At 33.0% G+C, this 12,164-nt stretch overlaps 2 protein-coding genes across 2 annotated transcripts in view; both read left to right on the forward strand.

Annotated features, from left to right (window-relative positions):
* Positions 1–2,657: 2,657 nt before the first annotated feature.
* On the forward strand, positions 2,658–6,303 carry LOC139821664 (CLIP domain-containing serine protease B4-like). Its single transcript, XM_071792878.1, has 5 exons — positions 2,658–2,869; positions 3,239–3,476; positions 4,166–4,356; positions 4,457–4,555; positions 5,384–6,303. Exons 1-5 carry the CDS (start codon positions 2,752–2,754, stop codon positions 5,704–5,706), a joined length of 969 nt encoding a protein of 322 aa, XP_071648979.1. The 5' UTR covers positions 2,658–2,751; the 3' UTR covers positions 5,707–6,303.
* Positions 6,304–7,936: 1,633 nt separating this feature from the next.
* LOC139821663 (CLIP domain-containing serine protease HP8-like) overlaps positions 7,937–12,164 on the forward strand; it is a 29,198-nt gene continuing 24,970 nt past the window's right edge. Inside the window, exon 1 of the mRNA XM_071792877.1 lies at positions 7,937–8,149. Coding sequence (XP_071648978.1) covers positions 8,083–8,149 — 67 coding nt within the window. The 5' untranslated portion in view covers positions 7,937–8,082. The remainder of the gene's footprint in view (positions 8,150–12,164) is intronic.

Raw genomic sequence — 12,164 nt, forward strand, 5'->3', positions numbered from 1 at the left:
TTTGTTAGAGAGAAATAAAGCTATCTATTTAGGATTTTTGGATTTACATCATACATTGCGCGTGTAGGTGGCACTTTTTTTTATCTTTTTTGAAAAAGGTAATTTGGAGTACACTTCAAGCGCGCGATGGATTATAGTTTAATGTCATATGTCAGACTTGCGGCGACTGGATTATAAAGATCTATCGGCTAAGCCGTAATGCAATTCGATATGGTGAAGATAAGGCGGCGAACACGTAGGAGATTAATGAATTAAGCGATATCGGACGTAGTCTGAATGGAACACTTGACGGGGAACAATTCTCGTGCATAACTTGTTCATAATGCTGCTGCAATTTGCGGTAAGAACGGTAATTTTGAAATATTACATTGACAAAAAGATATAAAAAAGTTATACCGATATAGTAATTATGTAAAATATTGTAGCGAAGAGAAAATGAACTAAAAAAGTAGTTTTTTAAATTAAAAATTTGATTAGGCAATAAGAGCCGAACTTGATGTACAGTCGAAAAATTTATTGTACAAAGTATAGTTATATATAAGTCGCAACGTTTCGACCCTTTTTGGAGTCATCCTCAGTGCATTGTCTACATTTAAAATTCGTCCGAAAATACTTCGCGTTTAACACATTTGCTAAAGACTTGTAACTACAACGAGACTAGAGATGTGCGAATTATTCGAATTCGAATCGAATCGAATCGAATCTGACGATATTCGATTCGATTCGAATTCGAATCGACGTAGTTCGAATTCGAAAGATTCGATAACGTCGAATCACTACGATTCGAATTCGAATCGAAAAACCGCGTAAGAAGTAACAAGGTTTAAAACCCGTTTAATTCTATCGTGCATCGAGCGCCTTTGCGGTCAAAAGATTCGTCGATAGTTATGCGGAAAATAACAAACCTACTCTCCGCGGCATGTGAGAGAAACTGTTTTCTGTCATGATAACATCCCTGAAAGTTACTTTAAAAAATAGCCTGTAATGAAAGACTGTCCCTGTGTTAGTCTGTAGTGTCTGTACTCACTAGTCTATTCCTACTATATAATTACTTGTTTTTGGAGAACTTTATAATGCTCAAATATTTTTTTGATTGTGATAAATGTCAAATGTTACTTTTGTTTTATTTTAATTGATTCTATTCATTAGAATTTAAACCTTAGTTGAGTGCCATTTGTGCAATATACATATATTTTTTCTTTTATTTTGATGTTTCTATGAACAATCTTAGTTTGTTAGCAAAGAGTACAAAACACAGTACAAAACTGTGAGATTATCATAATGTTTCAATTCAACGTTTGTAGTGTTAGTTTTATCATATTTTACATTCTCTGTTCTGCTCTAAGCAGTCTTAGTTCTTAGTCTGTTACCAAAGTGTTTACGTCTCTTGAGTTGGAGCCTTGAAAATTATCAGCCAATATTAGGTAATGTGTAGATTTGACGAATAATTCAAGCTACTGCCATTGTGATTTTTCATGCTATTTTTCTCTTTAACTGAATATATATTATATATTAAATATATTATGAATGTAAACTTAAAACCTATGACTCAATTCTGTGGCTGTGAAAATGTCTTACTAAGTTACAGTGACTTAATATTGTAGTACACACTGTCCCCTAAAAGGCTTTGGCTTTTCTGTATTTGTTACTTTTAATAAAGTATAATTTTTAATTTTAATATATGCATAAATGGATAAATGCTTTTCATTTCACTAATACATTTCTCATTTGACGCTAAGGGATCACATATTACAATTAGTTCTCTACAATTCTGCTGTTGTAACGGAATTTTACATAGGCTCGCATGAAGACTCCATTTTGCATTTTGTATTAAGTATTTGAATATAATGAATACGTACTGTCAGTTATAGTTATACCTACCAATACTATGTCGTGATTTGTGGATTATCTTGCTGGACTCTTGGTGCAGACGGAGTAAGTTGCACATTGCACAGTTGGTCGTTACGAGACTTCAGACTTCGTTAATTTTGATTCACTTATTCGATGTTTCAAATGCTTATGTCACATTCCTGGCTTGCAGGATTTCTACGCGTTGATTCGATTCGAATTCGAAATATGGGTGATTTGATTCGATTCGATTCGGCGATATTTTTGTCAATTCGATTCGATTCGATTCGAATTTTTTTTTGCAAATTCGATTCGATTCGATTCGAATTAGAAAACCTTAATTCGCACATCTCTAAACGAGACCTTCATTATTCCGCAAATTCTTGTCCAAAGTTAATTCCATAAGGGCAGATGTACACTCCGAAGCCTCCTCAGGTATCTCCGTGTGTCATTTCTTGGTTTGACCGCCAGGAAATTAAATTATGGAATCCCGTCATTGTGGATCGACAGATAGATACCAATGACGGGATTCCATAATTTAATTTCCTGACGGTCAAACCAAGAAATAACACACAAAGATACCTGGGGAGGCTTCGGAGTGTACATCTGCCCTCATGGAATTAACGTCGGACAAGAATTTGCGGAATAATGAAGGTCTCGTTGTAGTTACAAGTCTTTAGCAAATGTGTTAAACGCGAAGTATTTTCGGACGAATTTTAAATGTAGACAATGCGCTGAGGATGACTCCAAAAAGGGTCGAAACGTTGCGACTTATATATGACTATACTTTGTATAATAAATTTTTCGACTGTACATCAAGTTTGGCTCTTATTGCCTAATAAAATTTTTAATATTATTCTGAGCCTCTAAAGAACATTATTAATTTTTTAAAATTTCACAATCATGAAATTAGAATTCTTACTTGATTGTTTGCCTGCTTTCCAGCTTTCAGACAGAATGCGACTCTCACTGTCTTGTATGCTTGTATTTTCGTGCAATTTTTCCATAGTGTTCTCCATGAGTAAGTCTTCCATAATCTAAAATATCGGAATTAAATATGATGAAAGGATATAGATTAAACCGTACGTTATATGAATAAAAGTAAGTTTATAGTTTAAACTAAACTATAAACAAAATCTGCAAGAATTCTTCAATGCTTTGCCTTTAACGAAATATATAAATTGTATAAAATTTATTGTATAAAAGAATACGAATAATTTTCCAGGAATATTTTAAATAAGAAAAATTGTTATTTTATTATTTTGAAATAAAAATATTTATAACAAACTTTCTGGAATGGAAAATTTCTCCATCGAAAGATTCTAATATTAAATAGATTTCTATAATCGAAAACACATAATGCTGTAGTAAATTTAATGATTCATCGTAGTCGATGTAACGAAACATCCTAGCTGGTCACTGTTGGAGCACAATAACTGTGGTAATTCCAACAGCGATCGCATTATCGGCGGCAAAAATGCGAGCCTCGGCGCATATCCTTGGATCGCGAGAATAGGATACAGCATGCCTAACGCGCCTGGCACATTAAGCTACAGATGTGGCGGCACGATCATTAATCGACAATACATAGTCACGGCTGCCCATTGCGTGGTAAATCTACCCGAAAAGTACGTATAAATATAATTAAAAGAAAAGTAAGGAAATAAAACCTTTACTATATATATATTATCAAGTGCGCTCAGCGTTCAATCAAAGATAATTATTTTTAGTCCTTGAGATGGGAAGGGACTAAATAAACATTTCTTCATTAAACTTCATATTTTATTTGTAAAATAGACGGCGCCCTGGTGGAAAAATATCTCTGAATTTTTTATATTATTAATTAAAATTTCTATAAAAATTTTTAGATTTTCTTAGAATTGAATGCTCAGAATTATTCAGATTTTTTAATACAAATTTTACACGAACGTTTTTCAGAAAAATTGAGACAAAATAATAATAAAGTATTTCAGATTTTTCCCGCCAACATATCTTTGTAAAAATTTGAATAAATATAAGAGAATTTGTGCAATTTGTCAGAAATTTTCGTACATACGGAAATATTCCCAAAATTTTTATTCAATTATTTCTAAAAGTATCTGAAATATATATTTTTAGAATTTTTTATAAGTCTCAATTCTTATAAAATTTCTGGGAAAATATAAGAAATTTTTTCACCAGAATGACATTGTACGATTTCGTAAATTTGTTATCTCTTTTAGAAGAAAATAATTTTTTATTAGAGAAATTATTACAGAATATAATAAATTATATTCTATAATTTGACTTTTTGTTATTTAATATACATAAATCTAAGTTTCAAAGTGGGTGGAATTTGTTTGGGCGAGCACAACACCCTGACTGATCCTGACTGCGAGCAGGGATATTGCGCGGAGCCAGTGCAGGATTTCTTGCCCGAATCAGTAATTGTTCACAAGGATTACAACAATCCGATGTACAAGAATGACATAGCGATAGTGCGGTTGAACAAGCCAGTGGTTTACAACGGTGAGTTCATCAATTAATCCGTCTTCAGTCAACTCCAGTCGATCTCATCTGCGGCTTTCAAAAGTAAAATTGCTGTTCTTTCTTTATGATTTATACACAGAGCACGTGAGGCCAATTTGCATGATGAGTGGTAAACTCCTCAAAAAGAACTTTATCGGCGAGACGGCAGAAGTCGCCGGTTGGGGAATTTACGATATCAGTAAGGCATTTAAGCTAATCTAAGCTAAGTACTTAAATTTTATATTTGTTTCGTATCTTTTCTCATCTGGCACGTTGTACATAAAATTGATTTTAAAATAAGATAATTTCTATTAAAGAGATAGTTTTGTTTTTCTTACTATTTCGACTAGCTGGAGAAGCTCCAAAAAGTGGATCAAAATGATTTCTGATAAATATTCAATGTCAGTTCTTCATGGATTTGTGATTGTTGAATTAAGGGGATCCTGTAGCGAAGGACGAACTTCCTCGATGTCGATAATATTTTTAATCCTGTTTTCTCTATATCTGTCTTTGTCTAACTATAGTAATCTGCCCTTGTTCGCTGCGCCATTTCTCGCTGCATGCAATACTGCTTATCCTATCAACAGTATCAACCTGCATACATATAAAAGTTAAAAGCATTTTTTCTAGGCTTTTAATCTTAGTTCAAATTGTATGATATTGTTCTTAAATGTTTTCCCTAGAGGGCTTGTATCTCATTTTGTATATATAAACTGCAGTATTTTTGTATAAGTAAATATTGTCGTCAGTGACAACTCTATGTGCCCAAATTTTTAATTTTTTTTCGTTTTTGATGTAAAATTGACCCTAGTCCTCTACATTTTTTTGCGTGCTTTAATTCTATACAAGAATTTTGCAATTCCGTACCCAATTTTGCAAACCCAATTAAAAGTTGTATGCTTTTAACTAAATGTCGGTAATTACTGCCACTATAGGATCCCCTTAATTGGCTTCATATTTGTTTGGTTTAAATCTCCAATCTCTAGAGATTTTAATAAGATTTACAAGTTATTTTCGTTATCGATAGATGATCCGAAGCCTAGCACGATCTTGCAGACGGTCAAGCTGCCGGTCGTCGAGATGGATAGATGTGTGATGGCTTTCAGAAGTTATGCGGATGTATCGGAGAACCAGCAGATGTGCGTGGGCGGCGTCCCGGGTCAGGATTCTTGCGGCGGTGATAGCGGTGGGCCCCTGATGAAAGTGGAGAGCCTGGACGGGTCTCCGAAATATTACTTCATCGGCATCGTTTCCTTCGGTACAAAGTCCTGCGGTGCCTCCAAGACGCCTGCCGTTTATAGCAAGATCGCCGCATATACTACGTGGATCTTGAACAACATGGTCCCATGAAGATATTCAGATAGCGCTCTAATTGTAGAGAAAACAAAACTATAATCTACTTGATAAATCTTTTATTTTATCGAGATATCGGTAAATAATTTCGTATTTAGTTTTACTTAAAAACGCAATTGTTTTTTATTTGGAATAGTCTATGTACATCTGAATCTTGTAATTGTGATGAGCATGCTTGTCATTGATACTCTTATCAATATGAAAAGTAAATCTGTAATAAATGCATATTGGTCGCGCTGTTATTCAAGGTAATTTATAACTAAAACGAAACAATTGTAAAAATAAAGATTTTTAAATGGAAACTCGAACAGGATTTTCCCATTCTGCAAGCTTTCAACTATTCATGAAAGTAATTATTTCGTAAAACCGATTACAAAAATCAGATCCGGTAGGAAATTTTTAATCTTGCAAGATTTAAAACTGTTCAATAAGTGACTCACATTTAATTATGCGCGGAGACAATTAACCAGCAAAGATACGTGAGAATTAATTTTAGTTTAATTCGATTGGAATTTTGATTGAACTCAAAACGTATTCCCGACAACAAACTTATATTTTTTAGAATCGAATCTTTGTGGAGACGCAATCGCAACATTCGACCTTTCGGCGAGATTTGTGTCGTATATGGTATATTATACTAAATACTCGGCGAAGTCAGGATGTTTCCGCTTCGTATTACTTATAGATCTAGATTGCATCGATTTACACACGTAATATCGTCGAGCTGTTTTTCTCTACGTTTGCCGAGGATTGAATCACTTTTCCGCGGAAGCACGTCAATGCGCTCGTAATCACTTGCAACTGCAGCAATTAAATATGAAACAGTAACAATAATTTCTTCCACAAATTTTTAGAATAATAAAGCGTTCCCTCCTTTTACGACGTGGAACCAAGAACGGTTAAAACAAAAGTTTTAAGCCGTAGAATCTAATGAAGTTTTTGGTACACGCCTGGCAAACCTGCTGTTTCATCCAATTTTCAGATGTATACGCGCAATGCTTCGTGCGTTTTTACGAGCTAGTGTCAATATAAAATACGATCTGTATCATGCTATTATGTATGAATTAATAATTACGTGTTACAAGATAACGCGCATATTAGTATAATCGAGCCGCTACAGTCAGTCGAAGACTATTAATAAACCTCTTAAGATTATTTGATAAAAAGCACGCATTTGCTTAAATTGATTTTACAATTTTAACGTCTACAATTGTGAGACCCATACACTTCACGCTCAATTTCTTCACTGCATCACGTCATCAGATCGATGACGTCAAGGCTTCCTTGAATCTATATAATCCCCTCTAGGATATATAGCTTTCCTACAATTGCGGAAGGAAGGAGGAAAACCCGACAACAGCTTCATCATGCTTGAAAAGAGGGGCACTTACTTAGGTCTTTTAGGAACCTATTTTCTGGATTAAAAAAAAACGCGTTATTTTATCATATATGTTATTATATATATATATATATATATATATATATATATATATATATATAGATTCACGATAAATTGAAGTTGCGAACAAATAAAATCGATTAAATTTTATATAATTATTGTAAATATGCACAAGTTCTATTTTAAATTATACAAAATTATATAGACGAAGGGAAGCCGATTATTTATGGTAAATTTATGCCGATGGCGAGAAAGCAAGAAAAAAATAACAAGGAAAATTCCTATTAGTTGAGTAAGGAGGAATTAAAGTTTATAGGGGAAGCCCCAATGAACCAAGACTTGAAAGGATCGGCGTAATATTCGTAACAATACCAATATGATAATAATCTTATATTAATTTTGATGTTATTATTTGATATTCTGTAATATTATAACTAATTTTATATTTTTAAATAATATTAAAATTAGAAAATCTTGTGTTGCAGTTGTTATAACTAATGTATATAATTATATGATAAGTATATGTGATAAAATGTTGTTACAAATAACACATACTCCAATACTTAATATATAATAATTATTACAGGCAATATATAATACATTTTTATAAAAACTGAAAACTTATTCGAAATATATAATTATTGAAAAAGTTCTGCTCTACAATTTTATTCTTTTTTCCTCGAAATACATCTGTAGTTTTATTCAGATAACAGAAATAGGAATTTTCCCCGATCAGTCCGCTCCTGCTAATTAGCTTGGCGAAGCATATTAACAGCGGTGGTGGGGACAGTTGTTGACCCTGGCTCTGGTCACTCTATCATGAATACTATCGTCAGTTGATGTCCTGGTCTTCGGCAAGACAATCATAAAACGAAAGGAACTGCTGAGACCGACCGAGTCTTCGTTATTAAAGTGTGCTGTAATCATCTCTTGGTACTTAGTTAATAACAACAAAGTTGAATAATCCGTCGGGGATGTCGACGTCGACCTTCCTGGTGTTCCTCAAGTCTTTGGCGTTACTGATTATCGGCATCTATGCGCGTAAGTTGAGTTTTCAAACTATACAAGACACAACATCAATGTTAGTTCAGGGACAAGTTGAAGGCTAATTAATTCCAATTTATTCGTTTACTCTTTGTATGCTTTTTCGCATTCTAGAAACTGTGACAAATGTCACACAGATGTTAAAAAAATATCTCCAATATCATCCAGAAGATTTTTCTTTAAATTTTTTATAAACATTATTCGAATTCTTATGTCGTTTCTGCTGTCCGTATTTAAGAGGCAGAATAACAAAGAGCAACTCGAATTAGGCCACCAAGGTTCAACAATTTAATTAACAATTAATAAGTTTATGTACAAATAAATAACGTTAGGAAAGAATAAAAACATATCCAGTAGATAATAATTTACATTAGGTAATATTGTTAGATATTTTCTTTCGCAAATTATTTCAAATTTTCCTTTTATAAGTGTAGGTAATTGTCATAGCTTTATTTCATCATGAAAAATGTTAGAGATTGCAACTTTTACAACAACTATTATATAGAATATCCTAATTTCTAATTGCGCTAATATAACTTTTGATCTTAATGTTTAATTGTATTTTTCTATAGATAATTTCTTTATCTTTTAATTTTCATTTTCCTTTATTTGGCACACAATAAAAAAAGGCAAAACCTAATTATAATTAAGGCATGTGCGCAATGTACAACAGCATCAACAATTGATCAAATGTATCTGAAGCTTCGATATGATCGCTCGATCGTACCTCGAATTTTAGTTTCATTAATAGAAACTTAATCATCGCGGTTATCTCGGTTTGTAACATTATTAGTTATCAATCTTTTTCACACTTCCATGAAAACAAAAGCCAGATGTATCTCTCGAATTGTGCGCGATATTATTTTGCATTACGTCACCGAATTAATGGCTAGTGTCGAGAATCAGGAAACGAGCATAATCAATAAGATTGAATCAGCTTTGTTCGATTTCGCGCGATGCGACACTTGGATGGCTCCCTAGATTGTAGACAATTTCTCTCAGATTATTCACTAGAATAACCCAGTAAGCAATTTGATAGCAAATTGTCGCCAAGATGGCATCAAATTCGTTCAAAGATTAATTGGTGTCAAATCCGGTGCCATCTGTGTCATCTTTAAGCTCGTGTTTTGCTAGCAAAGCCTGTGTACATAACCAGACAGCAAATTGGCAGCAAATACCGAGCAAGCTTTGTCTAGCGTTGTCTGCCAACAAATTGTCGACAAACACCGAGCAAGCTTTGCGTAGCGCTGTCCGACGATAAATTGTCCTCAAAAACCGTGCAAGAAATGCGCAACACTGTAAAAAAAAAATAAAAAGATTATATTTATTTCGAAATTTTATTATTATTTTTTAACTAAATTTGTTTCTTAAGATGCAGTCTATGATTATAAATATTTTTTCGTATTTGAAAAACACACTTACCTTGGTGGGATTCGAACTCGGGACCTCTGCATCGTGAGCCAACTGCCTTACGTGATAGACTACTTCTTAATTTGATGTAAGCGTTATATATAGCCTACATATGTCATAACCAGCGCAAATATATAATTTTTCAAAAATCATCTTAAGAAACAAATTTAGTTAAAAAAGAGTAATAAAATTTTGAATTGGATATATGATATAATATTTCTTAATGTCGGGTGAATGTCAGAAACCAGTGCCGGCTTATTATGAAATTTTGTGTTCGTAAATATATTTATGAAAAAAGTATATTTATAAAGTTAAAACATTCTTATCAAATCCTTACAAGGGCCTTATTAGACAAAAATAAGAAAACTTTTCTTATGGCATCCCTAATAAATAATGATCGGGACCTACATCCGGTTAGCCCTAATAAATAAGTATTTAAGAAGTTAAAACATCCTTATATCAAATCCTTACAAGGGCCTCACTAGACAAAAATAAGGAAACCTAGGTATATATATATATATATATATATATATATATATATATATACCAATTAAACTTTCATGTGTGCACCCATGGCGGAAATATACTTCTGCACCATACAGAATGTGCACTATTTGGTTTAATATTGCAAACTTCTGCACATTATTAATTCGCACTGTTGAATGATTAGTATAACAGTGTATACTGTTAAATTTTTGCACTAATGGCAGTAGTATTTACTGTTACATTCTAATAATTTGCACTGGTCAATAGTAATAATTGCGTAGTGGACACTACTTGTTACCAGTATTACAGTAAGCATTGCAGTAGTAATCACTGCTTATAATTATTGGCATTTAATAGTTACTATTATCATTTCAATAGTTACTATTAGCATTCCAATAGTTTTTTTCCGTAAGGGTTAAACGAGCTCGTTTATTGCCACAAATATTCACACAGATGATCGACTAACTTATCTTGTTTAATACCACCTCTATTATACTTACAATTAAACGAGCTCGTAAAGCACGCCACGAACCCATGTGACAACTTGTCTCGCATAGAAAATGTATGCGTGAACTATTTCGACATATATATTATTAATTATTTATGCCTTCTAATACTCAAAATAACTAATGCTATATTTTTCAAACTTTTTTTGTTAATAACTTTTTAACGAATAACGAGCGACGACTAAAATCTTTTGAAGGTCACTCGGGGTCATGACCTTGACTACATATATCAAGGTCATTGAAATCGGTGAGGTCGCCCTTAATCTGAAGTTTTACCGTATATATACTTATATTTGTATTATCAATAATCCATATAACACATAACACATATACTTTTGTATAAATGATATTAAATATTTATAATATTATTTAGTACTGAAGTGTAAGAAGGTTCGGCCAGAGAGATCCTGGCATGGGAAAATATACTAACCATGTTTCTTGTACAGAAAACTGGAAATTCTTGGTAGATAGCATTCTAAATGCTACTACCTCAGTAAAACAAGTAGGGGAAGCAAAGGCAAAACGGCACCTACAGGTGCTCAACAAACCGCTCTCAATATATTTAAATCCTTTATTAACACCCTTTAGTGGCAACTAGCGTTATTAGATAGTATGTCTCTCACTATTAGTGGGATGTCTTACATTCGGTCAGTGCGCTCGAAGCTGTCATTCGTCGGCACTGTAATTTAACAAGGTAAAATTTCGTTTTTATGGTTTGATCTAAATTTTGCGATTTTCAACTAGCCTTTAGTTTATTTGGGTTTATTGTAATGAGTTTTACTGATGCATTTAATATTGCTTTTTTTGGTTTTAAAGTACAAAAAATTTTACAAATAGTACAACATAACTTCAAGTTTAGAGATTGATTTAATCATCATGTACTCAAAAGGCAAAACGGAACACATGGTCCGTTGTATGTTGTTAACGACATTATGGCTTTGACATTGTTTAAGCGTTATTATTGTTATTTGTTAATTTAGATGGTGAATAACTACAAAAAAACGAATTGACAACACAGGCCCACAAAAAAAGTAAGTTGTGCTGGAAATCTGACTATGCTATTCCTACGTATTTTGAGCCGCTGAAAACGAATTTGAAGTCAGAATTGCTCCATCATCCTCCAGTTTTTTTAAACTTTAAGGGAAGGTTACCGTTCGGAGGCCCAAAAAATGCCTCAATTTCAGGACTTTTTTTTATATAAAATAAGTACATTTAGAAAAAAATTTTCGCGGCTTTTATTTGTACACAAATGAAGATTAATTTAGAATTTTTTTGGAAGAAAATAATTAAAAATGGCGGCTCCAGCTCTCAGTCCACACGGCGTGGTTTTATGTGCGCGGGGCATTCCACAGCCTTGCCAGCTGATCGGAAACAAAAAAACCAAAAAAATTATTAAAATAGATTAAATTTGGGGGGCCTTATAGTTTTCCGATTTTTAAGAAACCCCCTTATAACAAAATGGTGGCCGTTTGAAAAAAAAAACCTCTTTTTTTCCTGTTTTCTTTTGCTTCAACGTTCGAAAAAAATTATTTGCAACCAATTTTTTGAAAAAAAACGCTTCCTGAAGGCCCCCTAAATTAAATTTCCTTTCTTTTGCACCGTCATTTATT

The sequence above is a fragment of the Temnothorax longispinosus genome, chromosome 11 (assembly GCF_030848805.1).
Source record: "Temnothorax longispinosus isolate EJ_2023e chromosome 11, Tlon_JGU_v1, whole genome shotgun sequence".
Lineage (NCBI taxonomy): Eukaryota > Metazoa > Arthropoda > Insecta > Hymenoptera > Formicidae > Temnothorax > Temnothorax longispinosus.